Source organism: Pogoniulus pusillus, chromosome 21 (genome assembly GCF_015220805.1).
Source record: "Pogoniulus pusillus isolate bPogPus1 chromosome 21, bPogPus1.pri, whole genome shotgun sequence".
Classification (NCBI taxonomy): Eukaryota; Metazoa; Chordata; class Aves; order Piciformes; family Lybiidae; genus Pogoniulus; species Pogoniulus pusillus.
Window position 1 is genome coordinate 14091728 of NC_087284.1, and position 27157 is coordinate 14118884.

Consider the following 27157-nt stretch of genomic DNA (forward strand, 5'->3'; position numbering starts at 1 on the left):
GTTGCTGCTTCTCATTGGGGAAGTAGTATTGTGCCCTTGTCAGATGCTGTCATTGCAAAGGTGGCCAGCCTAAAGCAGCAGGGAGGAGATAGGCTCTCTCAAACAGCCATGCTGTGGCCTACTGAGAAACTCTTGAGAGCTGTTAGTTGAGGTTATCTAAATGCATGATTAAATTCTTCAGGAAAAAGAAGTGTATCTGGACAAACCTTTTCACATTTGGTCTCGCCAGATGCATGAGATGTAAACTAGGATAGAGATAGTGTAATGAATGGTGTGGGGAACTGTCCCTGGAAGTTGAGTAGGGAGAATGATACTGGGAGAGAGGGACAAGTGCTTGGTTTTCCCATATGAGTGTGTTTCAGTTCCAGCATTCCCCTGCATAACCAACCCTTTGGAATGACCCCTCTCAACTTGGAAACCATTTCTCACTCTAAATTAACCAAAGCATAAGTCTGTGTCATACCGAAATACCAAAGAAAAGACGTGAACCACACTTTGGTCCTGCCTGTCAGATGTCTGTGGAAGTCCAGTTGTTGGCTTTTATGGCCATACCATTAGGTACCTCAGCTCCACCTCATCTCTGACCTGCCTGTCCCTGACTCCAGAAGGTATAGTTAAACCAACAGGGTCTGGGCTGCAATGTTTTGTCCCTTCATTTTAGCGATCTGTGAAGTCTGTAGTAGATCCTCATCAGGATAAGGCAAAGCCATCACATAAGAGACTGACTTGTTCTGGAAGGAATAAAGCTGTCTCCTAATATTTCCAAAGAAGGATAGTTATAAGCTGGAGGCAGGACAGAAGGAGCAATAGAAATGAAGAAGTGAAAACAGTGTGGACATTTTTTTCTTATGACAAGGACAGGTTGATGACCTCCTGTTTTACAGAGGAAGCTTCCTGTGTTGGCTGCCAGGGTGGTTTTGCCCTCTCAGTTTTTAAACTGATGGTGACTCAGATGTCTGGAATCACTGCAATTCTAGGTACGTTACCAAAACACTTGATTAAAAGTCAACAGATTGTGTCACTTTGGGCACACAGTCAAAAGGGAAAAAACCAAAAAAATCTATGTATAATGAAAGTCTGTGCCAGGCTCTGAAGCTTAGCTGTGAGCACAGTTAACAGAGAATCAATTCCTTTAACCAAGCCTTAAGTTTTTCCCATGCAGTCTTTATATACTTCTATAACAAATGCATACTTACTTCAAAAGAGAGTTGGGAAAGAGAAGAATGTTGGTGTCCCCTCTTCAATGTGTGAGCAATATGGTCACCTGGATTACTTTATAAATTGCTTCTTTTGCAACTAGAAATTCTCACTTGTTACCTCATCCTCAGTAGAACCGAGCATCTCCACATCTGTTTGTGTTACACATGAACATGGGAGCAAGTCAGGCTTGTTGTTTTTATTTTACTCCAGCAGCTCATGGGATGGTGCTGGTTTGGGGGAAGCTCCATGTGCATTCCATCTGGGGAAGTAGATCCAATTGTGAAGAGTGGCCTCTGAGCCTGAGAGGTGTCCTGTGGCCTCTGATGCTGTGTCACTAGGAATAGTGGCATCATGTCACTGACGTGTCATATCATCTGGAGTTATTGCTGGATGAAAGGCTGGACATGAGCCAACAATGCGCACACACATTGCCAGTGTTATCTGGGCTGCATCAAAAGCAGCATGGTCAGCAGGTCTGCCACTCAGCTCTGGTGAGCGCTCACCTTGAGTGCCACAGGCTGTTTACCATTGGTAAAGGGGTAATAAGAGATGGGGAGAAAGGCTTAACATAAGCAAGTTCCAATTCAGATCTGATGCAAATCCCTTTATTTCCGTGTTACAGCAAGTTTTATGCTTACTTGGAAGAGGCGTGCACAGCTAACTTAGTTTAACATTGGCACATGAGTACTGTGTTCAGCTCTGGAGTCACCAGTACAGGAAAGACTTGGATCTGTTTGAACTGGTCCAGAGGAGACCACAACAATGATCAGTGGGCTGGAACACCTGTGCTATAAAGAAAGGCTAAGAAAGTTGGGGTTCAATTTGGAGACGAGAAGGCCCTGGGTAGACCTTGTAAGCAGCCTTTCAGTACTTAAAAGGGGCTTACAGAAAAAAGTGGATTGGGACTTTTTATCTGGGAGCATAGTGATATGATGAAAGGTAACTGAAAGAGGATTTAGATTAGATATTGGGAGGAAGATATTTCTAATAGGGTGGTGAGGCAGTGGGACAGGTTTCCTGTAGAGCTGGTAGAAGCTCCATCCCTGGAAACATTCAAGCTTCAGTTGAACAGGCAGTTCAAGGTCAGGTTGTGCTGAGCAACCTGCTCTAGTTAAAGATGTCTTTTCTGACTGCAAGGTGGTTGACTAGATGACATTTAAAGGTCCCTTCCAATCCAAACCATTGTATGATTCTTGCCTTCTGGAGGGTTTGTGTCTGTGCTTACTGTGGATGTAGACATGGGACTCAGTAGCTTTGTGAACCAGTGACTAGCATATCTCATGTCACAGGAGAAGGTCAAGGAGAAGGGTGACAGTAATCTGTCTTTTTCTTGTGTCTGAGTGCAAAGAGGTGGCCCATGATAGGCCCTAGGCTGAGGGTGTCAGTGCTAGCTGGCTCTGAGCTGGATGTTTGTTGTTCAGAGGCAATTAATCAACATTTTATTTATGGTAGACTAATATCAGCCTAGCATGTTTTCACAACCTGGTTCTTGATTTAGTGAACAGGCAGGAGCTAGTGGAAACTGAAGAGCTGTTGCAGAGCTGTTCAGTTGCTGGTAGCAAACAGGCCACTCCTGGTGGCATTACCAGTAGAGCTCTGCCACCAGTAGGGTTTCCTAAGGGGGCAAATGTAGTTTCTCTGAATGCTTCCAGGCCCCAAGAAGACAAGTTGCACTTCAACTCCAGTGATGTAGTGTCAGCCATTGGCCTTGATCTTTATGCTGAGATTTCTAGGCACACCAAAGCAGGCTGTTTCCTCACTCTTTTCTGGTGAGACTATCTGGGCCTTTCACCGTTACATATAAATGAAATACCAAAAGCTAGTTCCCAGTATGTCAGGAAGTACTTCAGAGTATAAACACAGGAAAAATGTCTATAAAGAAGAAATACAGAGCTTTATGGAAGCCATGATCGTGTTTTGTTTGGAGATGGTCTGTTGCACCCACAAATTTTAATCAATGCTGCTTTTTGCCTTCTTCATACAGTAGGATGAGTATAAGTTACTTACTTATGGTAGCTAACTTATAAGTTATCTACTTTGTGTCTGAGACAAATCCACATGTTTTGAGATAGTAATGATTATAAATGTTCAGTAAGTAGTGTTTCATTCCACTCATGTTTTTACTGTAAGATGCAAAGCTCTTTAGATTTCTACCTGCTATTCTTTCAAAGTAATTTAACTTGTTATTTTCAATTCACTGCAAACAACTTTATACTAAAGCCTTACTATATTTTAGCTTAAGGGAATAGTGAAGATTTCCATCCTGGTTTGTGGGTGACTAACTTGCATATTGAGTCAGGTAGTTGTAGAACAACAGGACTATTTAAGCAGGAAAAGATGGGATCCTGATTTTCTTGTAGGTATTCTGAGTAAAGCTTGTCTGCGTGCAAAATATTACATAGCTCTCTGTGCTTGGCACTAACATCTGATTTCTAGCATCGTGTGATTATATAAATACATATATTGAAAAGACCTTTTTAAAAACATTAGGTTTATGAAGGTACTACAAATTATTTTTCATGGTGTAGTCTCCTTTTAAAATAGCTTTCATTGAAGAAAACTATTCTTAGCCCATGACATCAGGGACATCACACTTGCAACTTCAGTTAACATAAGTATACGCGTTGTGCAAAGCTCCTTTTTGTTTTGTTTTCAGTGTTAGTTATGTTATACATCAATAGCTTTTTTCCATGTGAAACTCTCTATTGCATATACAGATGCCTTTTTTGTTTGTTTGTTTTGTGTGTGTGTTATTTTCCATAGGAAAATGGGTAATTTGCATGTAGGGTGGCTAAAAATACATTTTGTTCAGGCTCTGGTTTTAGAAAGCTTCTTTCAAAACCTGTTTTTATTTTATGCCTATGGATAGCAATTATTTTTGGGGGGTATATGGGTTTTATTAGTTGAAAACTGTATTGAGTTAGTGCTTTTTTTCACAAGCTAATGCTAGTTCTTTGCATAGAGTTATAATGAAAAAGTTATATACTAACTCGGTATTTTAACTTGCTGTTAATGGTATTCCATTTTGGGGATATGAGAGAGCTTCTCAGTGCTATTACTGTTTTACCTTCCTATGTCTAAATTAATTAGTAATTTTAGTTAATGCCAGAATGATTTAGTCATTTTATAAGTATTCCAAGTAGCTGCAAGGATGACATAGCAATGTTAGTAATTAACTATGCCAACCTTTATTCTCATTCTGGATAGTAGTAACTCAATGAAAATTTTGTGGTGATGTTACATCTTAGAATATGTTGTTTCAGTCCTTCCCCCAGCCCTGGAGTTATAAAAGCATCACTTAAGAGGGTCCAAAAATTAATTACACCCTCTCAGTTTTGTGTTTTAGATCACAGTTAGCAAACAAGAAAGCAAATGAGGAGGGCTTAGTTTGTGCTTTGATTGGCATCCTGTGAGATTCTGAACTTGTTTTTTTTATTTATTTGTTAGCTCAGAAAGGAAATCAATCAGTCTGGCTTAAGAGATTCAGAGATTTGAGCTGGGTAGCAATCTTAGCATGACTCATAACACTTCACAAAATTAGCTTGCCAAGAAGATGTGCATCTGTGAAACTATGAAGTACCTGAGCTAGAGGTATGTAGCTGGAAGAGAAATAATTTTCACAGAAGATCTCTTAAGAGTCCAGCTCACACCTTTTGGTGATGGCAATGGAAAGAATCATTAGTGTAGATTAACTTGAGTCCTTGTAGCCTGAGGTCTTGGACAGAACCACATCACCTTCAGCTCATCTTTGCTGCAGAGATCCTCCGTAAGCACAGAAGTGAAGACAGAAGCAGGGAAACAAACAGCTGCCCACAGAGCATCAGTAAGTGATTGTCTTGCATTTATATCTGGACACTACGGTTTTGGGTTTGATACTTGTCATAGGTTGAGTTTTAATCTGCTGCTATTCGTACCATCCTGCCTCATGCTAGCTTCAAAATGAAAGTGCTGGCTGGAGCAAAGTATTATGGGGTTTGAATGTCAAACTGTTAACATGGGAGGCGTCCTGTTGCAGTTACTGTTTCAGAGTTCTGAGTTCTGGGTGTTGGCTCTCTTCTGCTGAGATGGCAGTAGGACAGGGAGAGATGGGGGTGTAGCTCCTTGACTTGGGTTTTTAGCTCACTTGCTTCTGCTTTCTGCTGCTTTCTGCTGTGCTTTTTCTGCAAAAAAGCTAAGGTAATTGTGCATTTGTATTATGATTATATGATTTGCTCAGTAAATGCTTATCTCACTCTTTCTTTGTCTCAACCCAGAGTTTTTGTGTACTGTTTCTCCCACACTTCTATGTTGGGGGAGACAGACAGGTTAACCCACTGGTTTGGTTTTAACTGAACAGCACTCTAGAAATGGATTGCTGTCTTGAGAAACATTCACGATGTGTCTCACCAGTTTTGTGATGTCTAAGGGAAAATTAATTTTACTGTAAGCAGTTTTGCATGTTTATAACTTCCTTGCATAGAGATGCATAGTTGGAAATGGGATAAAAATATCACATGATATTTGCAGCTGAAGTTTCCAGAATTTATCTGCATTTTAGTAGACTAATCTAGTTTTCTTAATTCAGAAGAACAGCCCCCTAGATACAAGCTGCCATCATTAGTTATCTGAGGGGAAAATTATTAGGATTTTTTGCAGTTGTTTCTTTTGACTGGTGGAAGCTACTGCAGTGAATATTGTTTTTGTTATAGTGAGCCAGCAAGGTGTAAGTACCAAACCAGATGCTACTTTTGCCACTTTGCTACTGGCAGCTGTTCTGCTCTACTTCTGGACCTACCAACTGGCCATTTTCCTTATGTGGGTGAACTGATTTTCTTCATCTTCCTTCACCACTCTATTCCTTGATATAATTGTCCTTTTGTTGGTGTTGAGCACAAGGGCTGAGAACAGGATGACTTTCGTTGCTGTGCTTCATCTGTGGCCTCACAATTATCTGCGTGACGGGGGCAGAACAGCAAAGGTAGCAGTTGTAGAAGATCCAGGAGACAGGGAAAAGACAGTGATTGAAGTTTATGTCATACTAGAACAGAAGATGGAGGATAAAAATCTCATCACTGAAGGAGACTCCTTTTCTAATTGTGAAATTTGAAACAGATTTGCATATTTTCACTACTTCTTTGCAGTGGAAAAATAGCTCTAAGTTCCAGGTGCTTCTTGAGTGCTGTCTTGGGCTGCTCACTGCTGAGGATAAAAGTCTGCTACTGGTGGAAAATGCTCCACTAGCTCTAGTGGCAATGTCCATGACATGGTTGCCTAATCCTATTGTAATCCTACTGATGCATATTGTAGGGATCAACATGATTCCATATATTGGAACAGCTGTATTTTTTCTGGTGGTTATTTCCTTCTTCCCCAGATAGAAACTTATATAATGTCAAACAGATTAATAAAAGTTTTAGCTATTCACAGAGGGAAGGAGTATGTTGTAATTCAAGCAAAGCTGCAATGCATAGGTGCAAGGAGGCCGAAGTAAAGTTAAACAAGCTTTATGCCTTGCCATAAATTAACTGATGCAGTGTAATTGTCTGAAAATAACTACAGGCTCAGCTGTGAGCTTTTGTATACCCTGGAAGAAATGCCTATGCATCAATGTTCACAGAAAATTACCAAAGGCAAAATGCCATCAATAATCACGTAAAGTACAAAGGAAACTTACTTCATCATCAAGAGAAAATTATAGATTAGCATCTGTACTTGTTTCTCCCTCTGTTTTTATGCACCCCCTGCACTCAGCTTGTATCTATACTTCTTATCTGGGGGTGTGGTAAATTTCTTACAGCAGGAAGGGTTCTTGAGGGGTCGGCATCATGTGGCACAATAACACCTTCGCTTACTGCGTGACTGGTGTGATTCACACCTGTAGGTTTGGAATACAGACCTACAGAATTTCCAGTCCTTATTGTGTTCAAGCCCAGCTTCAAGAGCCAATTTTTTAATACTGGCAGAATAAGCAGAGCACTATAATTTTTAAGCAGTCAGATTTGAAATCACACTGATATTTATTTGTGGGTTTAGAGGTCTTGCTTCCTTCCCCTGCAATACACAGAACTGACTTTTCTTTTCGATAACATTTTTCACAGCTAAGCAGAAGCCAGCAATGTTTCCCACGTTGTCTGCTGGCAGGGCGGCTGCTGTGCAAACTGCTATCCTAACACAGGTTAAAAGGCAATTGGGAGGGTGTTTGTGAGTGTCGTATCTAGTGCCTTGCCTCTTTCAGTTCTATCTTGTCAGGGCTCAGATGAGATTTATGATTGCAAGCAGCACAGATATCCAAATAAGAACGTAGGGTATGCATTGGCTGGAAGCCGACAGGGTTTAAGTAATCACCTGCAGTTGAATTGAGACTCGGATGGGAAGTAGGAAGTGCTGTGCTCAAGCTTCCTGTATAAATAAATGCAGCTTTCCCACAGCTACTGCATACGAGCTGTGACGTGCTTTTAAGATATAATGGCAGCATGCTCTTAATAGCAGGGAGGGGATGAGCTATCAGAGTGGCTGGGAGACAAGTCCTGCTGCAGTCCTAAAAAGAGTCCAGCTGTCAGACACCCAGAGAAGAGGAAGGGTGTGTGAGAGCAGGCTGCCTCGGCTCCTGGTGGTGAGCTTCACGGGTTTGTGACATCGTGGTTCTTGAGAACGCTGGAATCCTGGAATCAGTGCAGCTATTCAAAGTCACACAGCTGGCAGTGAATGCTACTCTCCTTTCAAGGTATGTTGGAACAGCTTTCTGTCTTTTCCCTTAAACAACAGAAACCAAGCATTTGCTTCTAATAGGAGAAAGTAAAAAAGGCTTAGTTAAAAAAAAAAACAAGAAGTAGAAAAGAAATTGAATGATTAAAGAGCTAAAGTAAATGCTATTTGTGGTTTGGCTAAAATCAAACTGTGTGGTGCTTAGGGCTGAGGCAAAAAGAAATACTGGAGTCTTGACTATTAAAGGCACAGAAAATTGAACAGGCATCAAGTACTTCGCCAAAAGGATGAAATTACTTTAGTCAGTGTAACTTTGAAAGTAATATCTGTGTAAAGTGTTTGAAAATGCTGCAGTGCTGGGATATACCCGTGTGGAAAGAAGTTGCTAAAATGGCATACTGTCAGTCATGTATCTGCTGTAGTTTAAATACAAGAACTCTGTTCATTCGGATTAGGCTGGAGAGAGCCCAAGTTTAAAATGCAGAGATTCCCTCCTGGTTTAGAGGCATTTCTGCCACAGCCTCATACAGCTGCTATTGGGAAGGAAAATATGCTGATCTGTGTTCTAGTTGTTAATGTAACACTTCTAATCTGTTCAAGGTATAGGGTTATGTGGTTTGTGTAAGCATGCACTAAATATATAATTTTTTTTTTTTGAGTTTGAATTCTAACATTTTCTTAGACTGAGAACAGAAAACTACATTTACTGGCATGTTTGCCTGCTTTCTCATCATAAGGCTTTATCAGTACAATGCTGCTTTGGTAATGAAGGTGTTTAGTCTGGTTTATCATAAGCCACTGTATTTTCTGCAGTGCAAGGACACTCTGCTTCCTAACCATATGTGTATATCAAACACCTTCCTTCACAGAGCACTATAAGTAGTAAAGTATTTAGGATGACTTTAGTTAAGGAAGTGTTGTCTTCCCTTCCTCTTGATAAATAGACACTGAAAGCTTTTAAGAAATAAATTTTAGCAAAGATGACTGAAACACCCCCATTCACCTTTCTGACTGACTGTGAGCAGGCACAGCAATGTGATATGTTTGGCTAACCCTCAGCCTGAAGGGCAAATGGCACTGGGTTTAGGATACCAGTATTTCTGGAAACAGAAGTTTCAAAATCCTGTCCTTAAATATTTTCTGAAACAAATACACTGTCCTGATTCTTGCCCTGTTTAGGGTTTGTCTGTGCCTGAGTTGTGAGTGGGTGTATGGGCTGTTGTCATGGCATGGAAGTGGCTGAAACCCTTCCCTCAGTGAATCTAACTACAGCACATTGATAAGGGGATGGCTGCAGTTATGCTCCCAAAAGTAATATTGTAGATTATGAGTTGAGAGGAATGTGTTTGCAAAGGTCTAAAGCTGTGGTAAAGCGGGAGCTATTCCTTCAAAATGAACTGGAGCTGTGCCAGAGCCAAGCCAGAGGGATGAGTCTTGACCTCTTTTTTTTCTCCCATTACTGTCCAGTGGGGTATATAACACTAAGTGCTAGCTGCTCATAGAACATGGAATCTTCCCTATGCTTTATGCAGGAACAACATTTGGCAATCTGGCCTGCTTTCTGTTCCTCATGCTGAACCATATTCCTTGTGCTCCTTGCTGATAGTCACTGTCTTCTTTTCCACAGGTGGTGACATTCTGGTGGGTTTGTGCAGTGGTATACTTGGAGCAAAAGTTAACAATATAAAGAGTAAACAACAAGGAAATGTCTTGATTTAGACTAGAATCTCTAGATGCTTCATAAGCTTTGCAGAAATAAATCAACAGCATGGAAGTGGTTATCTGGCATTTCCTTTCTGCTGGAGGAGGAATGTATATGTACTAGTCCTTGTTACCATCTTCAGTTTAAAATGGAACTGAGAAGCAGCAAGTCACTTTACAGGAGAGTAAGCAGTGCTGATACTTGGCTATGTTTCCAGTTCATTAGCATGCTTCTGATAATATCTATGTACAAGTCTGAGCCCTGTGCCTCTGCAAATCCACCCTGTCCAGACCTTACAGTGTTGCCACTTTTAGTAGCGAGACCCAGTGGAGTGTATTACTTTGATGTGTAGCTCAGAGCGCTTCTGTAGACTTGCTGTCCTTGTGTGGGGAGTTTTCTTGAGAGGGTCTGAAACTACAGAGTGCTCATAGATTGTACATGCCAGATCCATAAATATCTCCTGCATTAGTAGTACTGTGACATCTGAGATCATAATTACAGCTCTGAACCCATGATGTCACAAGCACACATGAACAAAATACTGTGGCAGGCTGCCAATGTTGCCATGAACTGTGTCCACTTAACCTCCTCACACACACCAAAGCAGATGTTGCCTTCAGCTTCATAAGGTAAAGATGGTTCTGGATCTGTCCTCTGCATACTCACTGAGAAATGGGTCCAGATCCCTTCTATTCCCCTGGTTCAAGGCTCAGCCTGGTACAATGCATTTCAAAAATGCTCTTCATTTCCCAACAGCCAGGCATAACTTCACATTCACTCAAACTCAAAATTAATCTTGTGTTTGTTTGTGAAGGGGAACATGGAACAAGCCAATACTGAACAGATCCGGAGGGAAAGATAACAGTGATACTAAGCACAGCCTTTAGCATTTTCTGTTTCTGCAAAAGCACAGCTGAACTCTCATGCTAGACTATGAGCCTTCTCACTGGATAGAGAGAAGTACAGGTCTGAGGGCCATCGTACACTGCAAATTTACCCAGTCTTGGACAAATATTTACAGAGATGCTTGTGCCAAATAACTTTGTGCTGATCAGTAAGAAAATAGTGTTCAGTAATCTTTCTCTGTGTCTCTTGTAAATGGTTTCAGCTCAGTGGGAACTGAGTGGGCATTGCATTCAAAAAGTAGATCATTCCTAGCAGATACTAAAACACTTAAATAATTCAAAAATAGTATCTCAAATTACAAAGGACCTCATCTTTCACTTCCTGCTGAAGTGAACTCCTTCCAACTAGTTTTCTGGGGAGGGGCAGAGGTGTTGAGTGGAAATTTCTAGTTTTGAGAGCATGAGTAGGTTAGCTGCATTGCAAACACTTCAGGAAAAGGAAAGGGGGCAAAAACCCCAACCAACCAGTGTAGCTATATATAAACCACATTTTGTTGTTGCAGTTTCTAGATCTCTTTGTGTGTATTGATGCCACTACACAATGGTATAACTGTTCCCCATTTCTGCTTCCTCTTGTTCTCTTTTAAGAAAGGAAAATTATTGTGGTTTCCCAGTACCTGGGTGTTTTCTTACTGTATTTCTCAGGGAATCTGCTTAGCCTCCAAGGAAAAATCCATCATCAATAGTTAGAAATGCCATTAGCTTACATAATTCTTTGAATGTCCTTGGTGTTTGCAAGTGCAATTTTGAACTTGACAAGGTCTAAGCTACTTGCCTCTGGGACCTACAATCATCCTTGTGCCTCATGCTTCTAAGTGAGTCTGTATCTCTGGAGTCACAAAGCCAGCCAGCACCAGGCACAGTGATTTGAGCCATGTGAGTCTAGCTCCTGCTACAGAACAGATAACCTCTCTAAAGTAAGGCAGATCTCAGCTGTACACTCCCTGTATCCAAGGGAGTGTTTGTATAAATTATGTTTCTAGAAATCCTAATGAAAATTTCTGTACAGACTGTAACTAATAGCACTTGGGTGAGTGTGATTGGGACTATTACATGGCTCCAGAATTTGGACTTGTTAATGTGTGTTTTGGTGTTGGTCTGTAGGTGTAACCAGTGGAGATGGTGAAGACATGCCATTCATGAAAACTATAGCCAGCATATTACTGCAGACAAGTCCAGCATCTCTGTGAGAGTTTGTGCACACTAGAACACATCCCCTGTATGGGGCTTCTTCTTGTCTCAAGGAGAGACAAGAGATGATGATGAGGAGACAAGCAGAGTGCAAAATTACTATTTACCAGAAGGAACAAAATACCATTTTACTGTCATGATCACGCAGCTCCCTTCTAATTGAGTATTTCAGTATCTGAGTTTGTTCCAAGCTTTTCACTCTGCTGTAGCAATGAGGAGTGGAGGGAAAGATATGAGTCATTAGTGAAAAGTGGCCACTCTGTGGGTGCCTGACAGAAGCTTTAATATTCTCGTTTGGTTATGCAAACCTTTGTCTCTTCAGACTGCCAGAGAATAAGTGTGCAGAACAGAAAACACTTATGTGCTCTATATATTTGCAAAAAGGAAAAGCCACTCCAACAGAATAGCTGTACCTCTGTATTCAGGGACTGAAACAGGTCCTTCAAGGCTGCCTCTACTTAGGCTACAGTAGCATATAGTACATAAAAGCCTAGAGGCAAATTCTTTGCTCATGTATATATAGCTTTCATGACAGTAGTATTTAGGCTAATCATTTGCATGCAAAGAAAATTCCAGGATTAGAAGCCATGTCGTACATATGGGCCCTGATTTATTTCTGAGCAGAAGATGGGAAATTTTGTGTGCTCTGCATGGTCTTCACTCCACGAGGTTACAAAGATGCAGTCATTGAGGCAAAATAACTGATCCTGTGATCTATTTACCATTGCGCTCCTTGAAGCTTTTTCACAGCAGTGAAAACTACTGGTCCTGGAAACCTTTCCAGTGGGGTTTCCTCATTATAGGACTAAGATAACATCTACAGGGCCAGCAGTAACCTGCTTGCTGAGGTTTTGCACAATGGAGAGGATGCAATCTTTCACCCTCTTAACCTCTTCAAAGTTTCACTGTGGGATTGAGTGGTGGGGAATCTTACAGTCCACAGGGAGGATCTGTGGGAAAAGCAGGCATGGCCTTTGTCTGGAGTGGGGTAAAAGCCACATACATATAATTTATCCAGTACTAATTTAAAGATATGTGGGTTTTGGATTGGTCAGAGTTTTTATTGCAAATACACAAGCAGTGTTCACTGCTTCACCAGTTTTAACCTAGCTTTGCACATTTTGAGAGGAGAAGCTGACAAATGAAGAAAACATGAAGTTTCTCTACAGGGGAGAGGAGTAGACAAGAAGAATTCTTGCTGTAGCAACTGTTCCTAATTCCTTAATAATAAGGATGAAATGCCTTTTTGAGGGGCATTAGGTATCACAGTCATAATTAAAGGACTGGTTAACAGAAAGATCCCTTTAGAAAGGTTTCTGTAAGATCATCACCCTGAAGTATACTCTATGAGTTCCTTCAGTGCTGTGTTCTCAGTACTCATTTTCCTCAGTATTTAGAAGGTGGGGCAACTTACTTCAAGTTCTCCAAGCTGCTTATCTTTGCAACATAAGCAGGGCCATTGGAGTCATAAAAACACTCCCATTGGCAGCACTTTGACTTCATGGCTGAGATCGTGTAGAGACTAGCCAGATCTTAACATGTAGTAAGGCTGTCAAGGCTGAAATCCTGTACATTGCTGTTCTTCTTTAAAATTACTTCTGTAATGAAGGTTGAAATTTGGAATTGAAGCGAGGGAATTATGAATGCAAGCCTCTAACTGCATGTGATGTACACTTACACTTTATTATGTGTTGCAGTACCATCTGGATTTCTAAGTAGTTGCATAGAGTTCCCCAGAAACTGTATTCCCTGTACTTGACACTGTACAGTTTAGAACCTGAAATACAAGAAGGTGGATGCAGAAAGTCAGATGGGAGAGGGTAAGGCAACAATGAGATAATATCACATCACATGATAGAGAGCATCATCGGTTGACTTGCTGCAATGCTTTTTGACTCAAGCTTAAGAAAATGTCCTATTAGTCTTACATAGTTAGTAAGATATGGATCAAAACAGATCATACTCTGGCAAAAAATATTTATGTAAGTGGGTTTATTTAGGTCATTTAAAAAATATGTGACTGTTAAAGTCAGTCAAGAGCTTTAAGACTAATTGTGGTTGAAACTGTTATTATTATTCTGGATTATTTTGCATCTCCTTTTCAGTAGCATGTACGTGAAGCCCTGCAGAGATTAGAGATGCCCCATATTCACATCCTGATTGATGGAGCAGCAGGCAGTGAGGAAGGAATCTCCTCCCAGGAGGAGACCCCCTCCCAGTAGCTGTCTCCTGGTAGGCTGAGATGATTGCTCTTCCCATGTGTGGGCTGGAAATGAGGAAGAGCAAATATGTATATTGAGAGAACAAGCAGAGAGAAGCTCAGGGGATTTTTACTGCAGTTTACTTCTCTTTTTTCATCAATGCAAATCTGACCTGAACTGGGACTTGCCCAGTGCACTGTCCTTATCTACAGTTGCAGCTGACTTTGGTCATTCTGGATCTGCCAGAGGAGTGGTTTCGGGATACACTCTGATTAGTTTAATAACCAGTTATGAGAAGCAGTAGTAGTTACTTGAGTAAAGGCACATGTTTAGTTTCAATATAACCTGCTCTTGTCCAGGTCCAAACCTATGCTGTTCCTTCTTAATAAGCCTACTGTTTCTTGTCAAACTCCAGTATAGTTAGTAGCTTTATGTTGCTTTCTTAATGGAAAATGCTTATGTGAGTGGTGGTATGAGTTCCTCACAGTCTAATATTCAGGCTTGACTCTGAGTCTTTGATTCACTGAATGTCACTGTAGCTAAGACTTGACTGTTACCACTGGATAGTGTGTGTCCCTTAGCTAAGTCGTTGAGACACACTTGGATCAAGGACAGTTTTCAATGTTTTACCTTTTTTATCTTGGTTACCTTGAACAGTGTGTTTCCTTTGTAATAATGGGCAGGATATTTGAGAGTAAGATTAGATAGGGGCAGCTTAAAACATTATACATTTTAGTTTTATTCCCTTATCAGTCATACAGAAATTGTTATAAAAGGAGAATTAACTTATTCTTTGATTTGTGTTGATGTAAATCTAAAGTTGTGTGGAAGTGCTTTTCCATGCTTGTAGGGAACAAAGACTGTAGGACCATAATTTTGCAAGTTTGCTGTTTTCTTGGTCTGAAAAAATCAAACAACAGAGATATTAAAGTTATCATCTTAATGCAAACAATGGGGGACAAATCCTCAGATTGTCCCTTCTAAAAATAAATACCTAAAGGTGTGTAGTTTTTGTCAAAAGATGGTGTTCAGGATGTTTTTCTTTTTTTAGTATATTATGTTTTTGCAGGTTTTGGTGGAGTATTAGTTTCATTGTTGCTGTCAGCTGAGTCTTCCTTCAGCTTCTTGCAAAGTCAGCATGCTTCCTTTGGCCCGAAGAAGTTTCTTGCTGTCACTTTTGAGGTCTAGCTTTGTGTCACGTCTCCACTTGCCTTGACCTGCTTGTCTTGCAGTAAGGACTTGCTCCAAATATAGCATAAGCCACTCAGAAAAAGGAGTCATCTCCATCCAGAGGAGCCTGACAGCCTGGTTAGTTTCTTCTTAAAAGGGGAGCTCATACTATGAATAAATAGATGAGATTGGTCCTACTGTCAAATAATGTTCCATTGCTTTCACTTTAACAATGCATGTTTACAAATACCTTCTGAAAATCCTTGATGTTAGACCAAGCCAATGCCACAAATATCTTCTGAACACACCCTGTCTAAACTATACAACATTCCAGCTCAGGGAATTAATGCATCCTAAGGTTTTGTCATCCAAGTAACAAAAATAAACACTTTTTTTTCTGTGTCAAAGGCAAATTGTTACATCTGACTTCCTATTCCTGTTCCAGCTGAGCCAAGTTGTCAACCCATTTGACCTCCCAAAATCTGAACTTTTTTTTTTACTTAACAAATGCTACAGTTACCAAAAGCCTTCATGTGGTCAGAAAGGAAGATGTATCATTTGCTTTTGTCATTAATGTCATGAAGAGTACGTTTTTCTTTAATAGTGGTATATTACCTCTTGCCAACAGGAAGTTAAAAGTGCACCAAACTAGTTTGGGTGGAAATTCCTTGTAGTTTAGCAGTGACAGATGTTGCATTAAGAGTAGGAGAGGCTAATTTAGATAAGCTTTAATCTAATCTTAGACCTGTTAACCAATACTTGGAATTCCACTGGGTGTAATTTTGTTCTTTCAATGTGTTTTGGAAATATTTGGAAATGTTTGATGCCGAAACATGTAAGTTCTATTGTCTGGCTGCACGTTACCTGTTCCACAGCATGCTGTGCTGATAAACTTTCTTTAGCCCTGTGACTGCCAGGGTGAGAATAAAACTTCAGGGGGGTTCCATCTCTTGTCTGCCTGCTGGATCAGAAGTATCACCATAGCCTGCCACCTGTGGCCACCATCATGCTGCTTAGGCATAGTAAGTTTGTTTCATCTGGGTCATCCCAAACTTGATGCCCCCACGCCTGCCCAGGGCTCATGTCTGGTAGGTGTGGTGGAAGGAGCTAGGGCTTTCCAGCCTGCCAGTGTTGACAGAGCTGTGTCTTGAACACATGGTTCCAGCAGAACTGAATAAAAGTGATGGCTTCTGCAGTACAATGGTCTGACCTTATTCCATGCAAAAGAGCTTACTTCTGTCCTCATGGATTCAATATTGCCATTGTGTGGTTTGGTTAAGAAAGAGGCTATGTTATCTGTCTTTTAGGCTTTATGTTTTCATCTTTAAATGATCAGAATTGCTTTTCCTAGCTGCTTGTCAGATGAGAGTAGTTGCCATTTCCTCTTAGACTGCCTTTTCTTGCAGTCCCCATGTTTTAGGAATGGAAAGGGGAGAAGACCATTTTTTTCCTCCCCTGCATAGAGGTTTCCTGCAATTGCAAAAGGTCACATGTCTTTTGGAGAGAAAAAAAAGAGTAGTGATTTGTTGTATTCAGTTACTATCCATGTTCTTTTTGCAGAGAAAACTTCCCCAAGGACATACTGGTGCCAAGTTGCTAGAAGTTACTGGTCATGTAAAATTTCAGTTATTCATACCTCAGTGTTATAGTGGAGTAAAAATGCTACCCCCCTCCACGTGTGCTCTCAAAGACTTGTGGAGGTTGTTTTACATATACCTTAATGACATTTTGATTATTAGAATGTATTGAAATTATTAGGGGCATGTGAGATTTGGAAAGCTGTTCAGTGTATGTTTTAGGCATCCTGTAGTGCTGGTATAAAAATGCCTGGCAGGAAGCTGGATGATGTTCATAATTAGTGCAGTCTGTCCCATATATATATATTATATATATATATATATGTTGATTTTTTTTTTCTTCAAGAGGCTTCCCACTCATTACATTCCTTTCAAAGTATTTGATATATTTATTTTTCAGTTGCTGGCAAGACAGGGAAATGCTGCATACAGCCAGTGCTTCTTGAACAGCAGCTTAAGGGCTTTTTTTTGTCCTTTTTTTTTCCCCAGCCATTCCAATGAAAACAAGTGAGAGAAATTGCCTTTGGTGTGTTCCCATGTATCAGGCAGCACATTTACTTAGGCTGCTTGTTCTTTAAACATGTTTTCTTAAAATAAACATCTTACAGTGCAGAAAGCTGTCATGAAATATTATACATCTGACTTTTCTTAATCTCTGCTCAAAGAGAACAGATATTGAAATGCTTTTATTCTGTCTAATGCTTTGGCTTGGTAGCATATTATGGTAATCCAGAAATGGGTTTTCCTTGTACGTGTGTGTAATCAAGTGCTTGCTGTATTAAGGCACAGATGTAATGCAGTAATTCTGAATGTATTTAAAATTAGACCTTCTCTTTGCAGATCTGCTTGCTTCTTTTTGACACCACAGTTTCAGAAAGTGTAAGCACTTGTTTAACTTGTTAATAATCTCATTGCAGCAAAGCAAAATATTCAGGCTTTGATATGAAGGGGCACCTAAATATATGATGAAATGTCCTCCTTGAAGATGAAGACTTCTCTGAATTGAAGCTTTAATCCTGTGCTTTTCAGCCTCACTGCTTGATAAGTAACACTGTGTGGTCTTGATACGTAGCTTGGTACAGGCAGTGCATAGCAGGAGAAATGAATGCACTGTGGTTTAGTGGTCAGACCACAGAAGTACTGGTGTGCTTGACCCAGACTAATTCTTTGTGCAGAGATGTTGCATTTTAAAAAGAAGTGAATTTTAAAGGACATTATCTTGAGAGAGTTGGGACAGCTAAAGGCTTGTAATCAAAACCAGTGATGGTGGGGTTTTAAGTTGATGGAACTCTAGGTTTCTGACAGCGGTCTTCACATGTCCTTATTTCAATAGCTCAGCTTATCTCCTATGATCTGACCCCATTACCTTAATGCCATTTTGTGCTTTTCATTTATAATCTTTCTATAATTACTCTCCTTCTCCAAGGGCCTGATTTTTAGTGTTGATTTTGAACACTGGCATTTCCCAGGTACTTTTTTTTTAACTTTTTTTGTTCTTTTATGGGGAGAACCTCGAGTACAGGAAACAGCAAAATCCTGAGCCAAGCAATGTCAGAACATGTTTTTTTGGTGACATGGAAGTAATTTTGCAGTGGGTGAAGTACTTGAAAAACGTCTATGGCATGAGAAACAATTACAGTGCTTGCAAATGTTTCTTCACGTAAGGTCAGTGAGTACCTGAGGAGCTTAGCACAGATGTTGTGAGTTTGGTTTGATACGAAAAGGGGTTTAGTAAAATGATGTACTATGTTGTATGTTAGATTCACATGTGATCTTAAACCTAACCCAAACCTCTTTATGATCCCACCATGTGTACAGAAATCTGTGTCTAGGTGCTAGTTTATGACAAGCCAGGGAGGTGCTGGGCTAGCAGGACTGTCTGGGTTCACTCTGTCCCAGGCACATGCTAGCCTGCAGGGAAGACTCATAAGGGACCTTTTTTATTCCATTAATGTTTCCTAGAACAATGTTTGTACATTTCTTTACTTTCTTTAAACTCTGATTTCAGCTAAAAGTATACATCTCTGCTAACTTCAGCACAGTTGTTTGTAAACACAAGGCTTGAAGTAGCTTCTCCCGAGAACTCTCTTGTTGCTCTGGGTGCAGCATGTGAAAGATGAAAGGATGACTTATGATGCTGAATAATCCCTTCATTCTCCTCTAGCTTCAGTGCAGAAGACTTTCATGATTTTATGTGATGATTCTAAGTGGTGAAAGTCACATTCAGACACATTTTTTCAGCTAAATACAGTGACTGGATTGCAAGCACACAGACAATGTCCTTCTGATGTTGCAGCTCTGGAGACTGCCTGGCTTGTTTGCTTTATCACATATACAGGGTAACTTTTGTTCTTTGAGCCTGGCAACCTTGGTTTGAGGGAGCTGGGCAGACTCAAGTGAGCCTTTGTGGGATTGTAACAAGGATGTTACCTTACAATGCATGCTCACAGGGAAAGTTTCAGCCTTAGATTGCATCAATTTTTAACATCTTTATGGAGCTGTGGTGGCTTGACCTTGGCTGGCTGCCAGACACCCACCTGGCTAGTCTCTCACTCCCACTCCAGGGAGTTAGTAGTTTCCACTTAAGGAGCTAGTATCAAGATTTGCAAAGGGTACCTGTGTAGAAGTAGGCACAGCAGATATTTGTTGTTAGGAAGCCGTTTTCAGAGCCACACACCACACAGTAGTGTGTCAGGAGGCCCTGAAGGCAAGCAAGTTCTGCCCTCCTTCTGTTGTGTTTTTCTTATTTCTCTCGAAATTTCCACTGTTTTCATGTTACAGTTTATGTTTGTGCTTGTCCTTCCCACCTCCCTGAGCTCTTTATCTCTCTGTCTTGAGCAAGCTCTAGAGTTTCCTTGCATAGACGCAGTGTTAAGGCATCATGTGCTGTGTGAAGGCACAAAGCTCTGTTACTTCCCAAAGATAAATCAAAACTGTTTGCAGGCAGATGAATGAACTGGAAGTGTTGACAGCTCAGCAAACTGTGGTCCTGGTGACCAGGCAGTTTATGCTTTCCTAGGAGTGACCTCGTATAGCTTGCTCATGTTCATTTGGACTTTCTGGTCATGCCTTATCCTATGTCATCAACACTATCAGTGTCAGAGCCGGGAAAGATGAGTTTTCCCAACAGTAATCCCTTATAAGCTGGGTGGCATGCAAGTTAAGGAAATATGTCCCATTTCCTGGAAATTCTCTGCAGTGCAAAAGGAGTACGATCTGTGTGTGTGTGTGCATGCACGTATGTGGCTGATAGAAGTCTATAAAAACACTCAAATCTTCACGGTGCATGAGTGTTTATGCACACTGGGGCTTTCTTCTTTGCCATCAGTTTATGCTGGTGCAGAATTTAGTTAATGTGTTCCTCCAGGTTAGCATCCCTGAGATGTTTTTTGTCCTTATTCCACAACATCTCATGGAGCCTTTTTTGCTGTTTGGTGGAGAGTTTCCTTGAGGAGTTGCATACTGTATTCCAGTTTCAGTGATACATTTCTTGCTCTATTTGGGATTTTATCTCAAATGGGTCATATGTGTTTGTGAGCATGAAAAGGAAGATCTTAGTGCTTAGAAATGTATTTTATTTCTATAAGGGCCCATTTTTTTCATGGTCTCCCCCTTTACCTCTGTTTCAGGTCACTTTTGTTAATAAACGGTCTTTGTTGTCTGGTCATTCTTCAGTGACTTCTTTTGCACGACACATGCATCCTAGGTGTTTTGTTTTCAACCTAAACTATGGGCAACTCACTTGTAATTACACTAGGAATTTTAAGCCACTGTAAAGATACCTGATGGATGTATAATTAACTAATGACAGTCTTTGGGACTAAGCCTAGCAAAGTGAAAGCCATAAAAAATTGGAGCAGCTGAGGTAGAACTTCACAGCTTCTCTGTAGTGTATGGAAAAGTCAGTTCTGCTAAGGTGGTAAAGCTGGGGAGATGATTTGAGAGCTTGGGAGAGGATAATGCATCTTGAAATGTTGGGAAAGAATAGAAAAAATAGTAGAGAGTGAAGCCAGGAGAAAGAACCATATCTTTCCCCATCGTTTCCCCCATCTGATCTGATCATAGGAACAAATCTCCTCCACAAGCCTGGTTTATCTTCAAAATCCCATTGCCAGTGGATGAGGCTGCCCTTTTTTGTAATGATTAAGTCTTTGTGCTGAATACTTCCCTTGGCAGTGGTAGCAGAAGTCACAATTCTGGTGAGCAACAGTAGAGACCAGCTGGTTGGGTTGTTCTAGGAAAAGGAGCAGGCCATGCACCTACTCTCTCTAGATGCCAGCCTGGTGTGAAGGACCAGTCATGGACCAACTGGCCCCTTAGGGAACATGTAGAGTGTGCTGCTGCTGGTAGCCGTGGTGCCTGCTTCAGTGTCTGTGCAGACAGGCTGCATAGCTGGCTTGGTGGCTCTGATGCTTCTCACTGTTAACTGAATCCTGCTGGGGTTAATGAGGCTGCAGTGAGATGAGCCAGCCTGGGCTGCGTGCGTGCTGGATTCTCTGGTCTACCAGGTTTGCTTGGTGTTGTTGGAGGGAGATTTCCACAGGGTGCTCTGCTTGTTTTAGGGAGGATTTCAGCCCCACTTTGGCATCGTGGTGGGGGGAGGAGACAAGGAGCAAAACTGATTTTAAAGTACAAGAAATGTTCAGGGACAAGGATGCCTGGGATATTATGAGTCCTTGCAGCCATCACGCTGTGGCATCAGATTGCTAGCAGGGCAGAGCGGTGTATCGGGAGCCTACTCTTCACTGTGGCAAACTCTGTTGCTGTCACTCTCAGTGCCAGATTTAGGCCATCTAAAATTAGCACATATCCCTAAACCTTAGTCATACACCTGAATCTTTCTACTGCTGCCTTAATAAAAACATGCAGGGTTATAACTCTTTTGGTTATTTAAAAAACAGTGACATTGGAAAGAGATCTACCCCTTTTATATCCATTCCTACTTGTTCTTTTGTACTTCTCTTAGCATTGCCACCTTGTGAATGACGAAATGTCAGATTCATGCAGCATGGGCATGAGTAGCTTACCTGTACAGATGCAGCAGCTGTTGAAAAGCATACCTGTATAAGTGTGTTGCAGTACTTCCAAATACTGAGATACTATCTAGCCCATAATTTTAAATAACAGGTATTTTTGATCTGCTGTAGCATTTCCAGTGAGTCACTATTCTCCCCCGCTCCATGTTGCAGTAATTACAGAAGAGTATTGCAGTCCCTGACTCAGAGGGAGGCTTCCTTCCAAAGCTTCTGGCCATGCTGGAGCCTCAGCTCTGCAGCCATATGGAACAAATTGTGTGTGGGGCATCATGGTAGCAGGAGAGAACTGGGCCAGGAGTAATGTGGCATGGCATAGTTATTGAAGTAGTGTTGGCAAGTGCATTTGGTTTGGACTCATGTCCAGGAATTTGGTTGCCAGAATCTTGTCGATGACTCTGTCTCTAAAACTGGGTGCCTACAGGAAAGAAATCCCAAGGGACCCACCTGATGGCTCCTCTATCAGGTTAGTCTAGGAAACTGCAATGTGTAAAAGTTCAGAGGAGTTGGCGTGCTCCTGCCCAGCTTCATTGTGGTTTCATGGCTTCTGATGAGAGAAGGTCTTCCTGCAGACCCATGGCAGTACAAGGCAGGCCCGAGCATGGGGAACGGTTGTGAGGTGGAAGCTGTGGGGTGAGGTTCCACATGCACTGACCCCTCAAGCTCAGTGAGCTCCATCATGTCGTCCTCTGGAGAGGAATGCAGCAGGTACTGCAAGCCAGCGTGTTGCGTACGCATGGACTGGCTGCAGCTGGCCTGGCCACTCCGGAGCAGCAGAATGGCAGCAGTGATGCGCTGCCAAATGTGACCTGACAGGTCCTGCCATGAGGATGCTCAGGACTGCAGGGGAGGCAAGCAGAAGTGGACCACAGGGCTCAGGTCTCCTATTGCCTCATGAGATATCAGCTCTGACAGGCGCATGGAGAGCTCTTGATCCTCTCTTGTTTTCACATTTGTGCAGCCTCCATTTGTGATACAGCTTTTGAGATTCAGTAGTGCTCTTGCAAGCAGCTGTGTGCAGCTGGCTGCCAGGTCTCTTCTTGTACGAAAGGTATGAAGGTCTTACTCTCAGCTAAATGTATTCAGAAACAGGTCTGTGGAAGCTGAGCCAGGTTCCTTGAGAATAGATTTTCTGGTGCCTTAAATGCTGCACCAAGCCCCACTGTGTATTTTGAGGTGAATAAAATCTGAAAATTTACTTTCAATCATTTTAACTTAACCATGAAGTTACTCTCTTTAATTTCTCTTTCAGTGTTACTGTGCAAGAAAAAGGGTCCTGATTTCTTTTTTTTTTTATTATTATGGTGCAGTGTTTTCAAATGCTTAGGTTAGAAAACCTTAGATGTGAATATAATATTTCTGTTTGTTCCTTCTCAAAGGCTAAAAATTTATTCCCTAAACACTGCTGTGACATAATGTGTGGTGGAGACATGGTTATTCTGAGCATCTTCCTGTCAAGGTTCTAGTTTACTTAGTTCATAGTTGTCAGAGCTCAGCTAGGTGCCTCGGAGCCCTGTGAAATGGAAAAGCTAGGTGCCAGGGAGGGGAGCAACAAAAGCTACAGACCTAAGCAGGCAGCTCCCTTGCTTCATCAACACAGAAAAAAACACTGCACATGAAATACTTTTTAACTCTTTGGATTTATGCTCTAACCCTGTATAAAGTGGGACATGCAATGTGAAATCCTTTCCTGGGTTTAAGATGCCTTCACCACAACTCTTGCAGCGGACTGCCAGCTCACTGCCTTAGTGACGGCTTACGGAGTAGGTAAAGATCATGGTACCCACCCCTTACATTATGGGTTAAATACTTGAAGTGCTTGCCTAGGAAGTGGGAATCTGTGCTTGCTGTCACCTTGCACTGCCCAGGAGAGCTCCCAAGCCACCAGCCAGAACAGAAAGCAGGACTGTAGGTACCCGCTGAAATGGTGTGGGTGCAATGAAGACTGGAAGATTCCCATAGGGACAGGAGTAGTATGACTCTGAAACCCACTTGAAAAGGCAGAGGGGTGTGTATGTATGTCTGTGTATCTGTATGTATGTCTGTGTATCTGTATGTATGTCTGTGTATCTATATGTTTGTGTATCTCTACATATGAATGCAGATTGATTTTTTTTTTTTTTAATGGACAATTTATTGTCCCAAGTCAGATCCTTGATTCTAGGTCTTTGGTGAGGGCTCTGATCACTATAGTGTTGTGTGTGACAGGTAATGTCTCATCTGTGTAAGTTTTGGGTTGTTGTGGTTTTTTTAACTTTAATAAGTGACCTGAGGTGCTTTGTGCCAGCAAGGTGAATACTCTCCAAGAACCTAGCCCAGTTCAGGTTTCTTTAGGAGCTGGGCTCTCAGGCACCTACTTCATACATTTTGAATGACCATAACTATGAGACTGGCACCAAGATGCCAAAGTAGTACATTTAAGGGTGCAAGTGCTTTTATGGATCTGATCTGGAAGTTCTCAGATCAATGAGAAGTGACTACATGGCTTGTGGGATGTTTTTCAGCTGATGATTTGTCTTTTCAGGCTGAGTGGGCCATTAATGAGTGAATGGACTCTGCTGGGAAGGCTTGTCCTCACACCATGACAACTGATGAGTCAGAACCTGGTGAGCTAGCTCTGGAGCCGCTGCTCACTTGCAAGCTATGTCTCTGTGAATATTCCCTGGATAAGATGACCACTCTTCAGGAATGCAACTGCATCTTTTGTACATCGGTAAGATACAGCAACGCAGGGTGGTGGGAGCTAAACAGAACTGTGGGATGGGGTTGCTTGTCCCATACAAGAAGCTTACATTATCCATGCTGACAGAGGATGCTTTCCTGAAGAGCATTTGGTATTAGTCTGTCTTGCCTTTTTTAAGAGTTCTCTGTCATTTTACTTATGTTAATTAGTAACTAACAGACATTCCTATAGGAAATAATAATAAATCCCAATAGTAAATGGGAACAAAACATGCATTTAAAGACAGAGAACATACACAGTACATACACCATCTCAGTATTATTTTTTTCCTGAAGCAAAATCTTGAAACATCATAGGATAACTTTGAGGTTTACATCCCTGTTATCATTTTCTGAGTACCTCAGAGACCTTTAAAGTCTTTTACATATTTTTCAAGGGCAATCAGAAAACTTAAACAAAAATGAACCTTGGCCATTGAACCTTTGCTTCTGTGGTCTCTGCTGCAGAGATGTTGCCCACGTCTTGCATTGCCTGTAGTTGTCAGTGAGGACTTTCTGTCCTGCAAATTCACATCAAAGAAAGCTGGTGGAAGTGATAAAGATGGAGTTTGAGCTGATAACAACTCTACAGATACCAATACTCTTTTGGTCTCTTTGGACCTAGTTTTTCTGGTGATAGTGACTTTGACATACCTGGCTAATGGATTTTGGAAACAAGTCCTAAGCTGCTGGAGGGATGTTGGGGTTTTTTTGACTCCAGAAAAAATGTATTTGCTTTTATTTTTGTAAGAACAAATTGTGGGTAAGCACGAAGCAATTACATTTAAGTTTTGTCTTTGGTTGTTTGGAGTCATGTAAGAAATCTGATAATTGTGAAGACAGCCTGAGTGTCTTCACTTAGCTCTGAATTCAGGGTAACTTAAACAGGGTAAGGCTCTATCTGCATGTTTCCAGAAATTAGAATAAGAGAGAGTAATATGTATCTTCAACCTTTTCAAACAAAACATTTCCCTATTTTACTCTGCAACCAAAGTTTTAAGAAGATGTACCTAACAGGTAGGTATGAAGATAATGCTTTAAATTAAAAAAAAAGAAAAAGAAGTTGCTTCCTTGATAGTGGTCCCACTCCAAGATTCACTGTCTCAATTTACTGTCATTAATGGCACATTAACTTTGGTATTAGGTGGGCAGAGTAATTCTTGCCCTCTAGGAGAAGAGAGGACTGCTGAGGACAATGCCAGGCAGAGATGGGTGCTCCATTTCTCCAAGCCAGTGGCCAAAGGGAGAGGTCAGTGACGGCTGTAGATGTTGGTGTCCCCACCAGTTCCCTCTTGGTTCTGCAGCTGTCACCACATACATACACCCCTTACCTGGCAGGTAGCAGGAATAGCATCTGCTCTGAGTTTGGCTCCCCAGGGCCATGGCAGTGAAGTGGAGAATACAGTCACAGTGGTTTGGCATCTGTGTAAACTTCACTGACTTTGTTTAAACCAAGAGCCAGCCATCTGTGAGTGAGTGCTGAATGCAACTGGGAGAAGCCTTTAGACATGCTCTGTTTATTTCAGTGGGCATAACATGCCTCAGTTGTGCTTATGTTCCATGTCTGCCCTTTGTGTAGCTGTTGTTGCCTGTGTCTGAACATCCTCCCAGTGGACATGTCTGGGCTGATGCAACAGAGATGTGTACATCTTGCATCCTCCAACAAAGACAACTCTGGAAACTTCTAACCTGCCTCTGTGACTTTTGGTCTTGAATCCAGAGAAGTTTCTGGAAGGCCATATGGGTTGCATGTTTGAGCAGCCTCCAAAGAATAGTGTCAGAAACATTTTGCCCCTTCAGAGTGCTTAGGTGCCAGGGCTTGTGTAGAGGTTGGCTTGGGCCACTGCTGATGTGCAGTGCCATAGATTTCGTCCCACCTGTGCCAGGGCTTCTAGATACCATCACACCACCCTTAAGAGAGATACTGGGATAAGAATGTCAGCTGTGAGCTATGGGATTGAGCCCCTGTCTGTTTCTCAGCTAGCAAGCTTTCAGCTTGAATGATTTATTCCTGTTTTCTATGACTAAGAAAAGTAAGATAGATCTAGTAGTAGTGTTAAATTTGAAATAGAAAAGGGCTTGATGTGATCATTGTAGATTCTGCTCTACTAAGTTTAGTTAATTTTTTGTTCTATTACACATAGATTCTGCTCTACTAAGTTTAGTTAATTTTTTGTTCTATTACACATGTGATCATTCTGTATCTGTGATTGTTTTTGCACTACAGCATTTTTGGCTGTGCAAATAATTGGAGCTTGTTACTATTCAGGCATCTGCAGGAACAAGCTCATATCTCCTTTTCAGTTGTAGCCTGTAAACCTAAGGAATTTACATGAGTTAAAACCCCGTACAGCTATTTTTTCAGCTTAGAAACTCTTGTTGTAAATATTATACCTCATAAAAACTGTCTTCTAGCTAAAGTAAGTAAACTGTTTAAGGAGGTCTATGTTTGCATTGTTGGTACTAAGACAGAGTTTTTTAAATAGCTATAAACATTTCTACTCTCTCTGTTCTGATAAGAAAAAGCAGATGGCATGGAGAACACACTTGCCATCTTACTCAAAAGCCCAGTCAGGTCTGAAGAGACATTAGCTCTGTTATTTCTCAACATTTGTTGCACTTGGTGCAAGACTGCTGAAATGTGAGAATCCCAAGAATTTGGTAATGGCTACACACTGCCTGATGGATTGATTTCATTGTGTTTGGACTATATCAGTCTCGAGCAAAAGACTGATTTCTGAAGGGGGTTGACAGAGATATGAGGTGTAGGTTA

The 27157-nt window shown here is 41.3% G+C and overlaps 1 protein-coding gene across 5 annotated transcripts in view; it reads left to right on the forward strand.

The window, feature by feature from the left end:
* Positions 1–27157, forward strand: part of RNF144B (ring finger protein 144B) — a 93039-nt gene that overhangs the window by 36257 nt on the left and 29625 nt on the right. For 2 of the 5 annotated variants that reach the window (XM_064161042.1, XM_064161046.1), the window contains exons 1-2: positions 7629–7903; positions 24188–24376. In XM_064161042.1, coding sequence (XP_064017112.1) covers positions 24212–24376 — 165 coding nt within the window. In that variant the 5' untranslated portion in view covers positions 7629–7903; positions 24188–24211. Of the gene's footprint in view, positions 1–4994; positions 5024–7628; positions 7904–24187; positions 24377–27157 lie in introns of those variants that run through there. The other 3 variants (XM_064161044.1, XM_064161043.1, XM_064161045.1) reach the window with 2 other exon arrangements.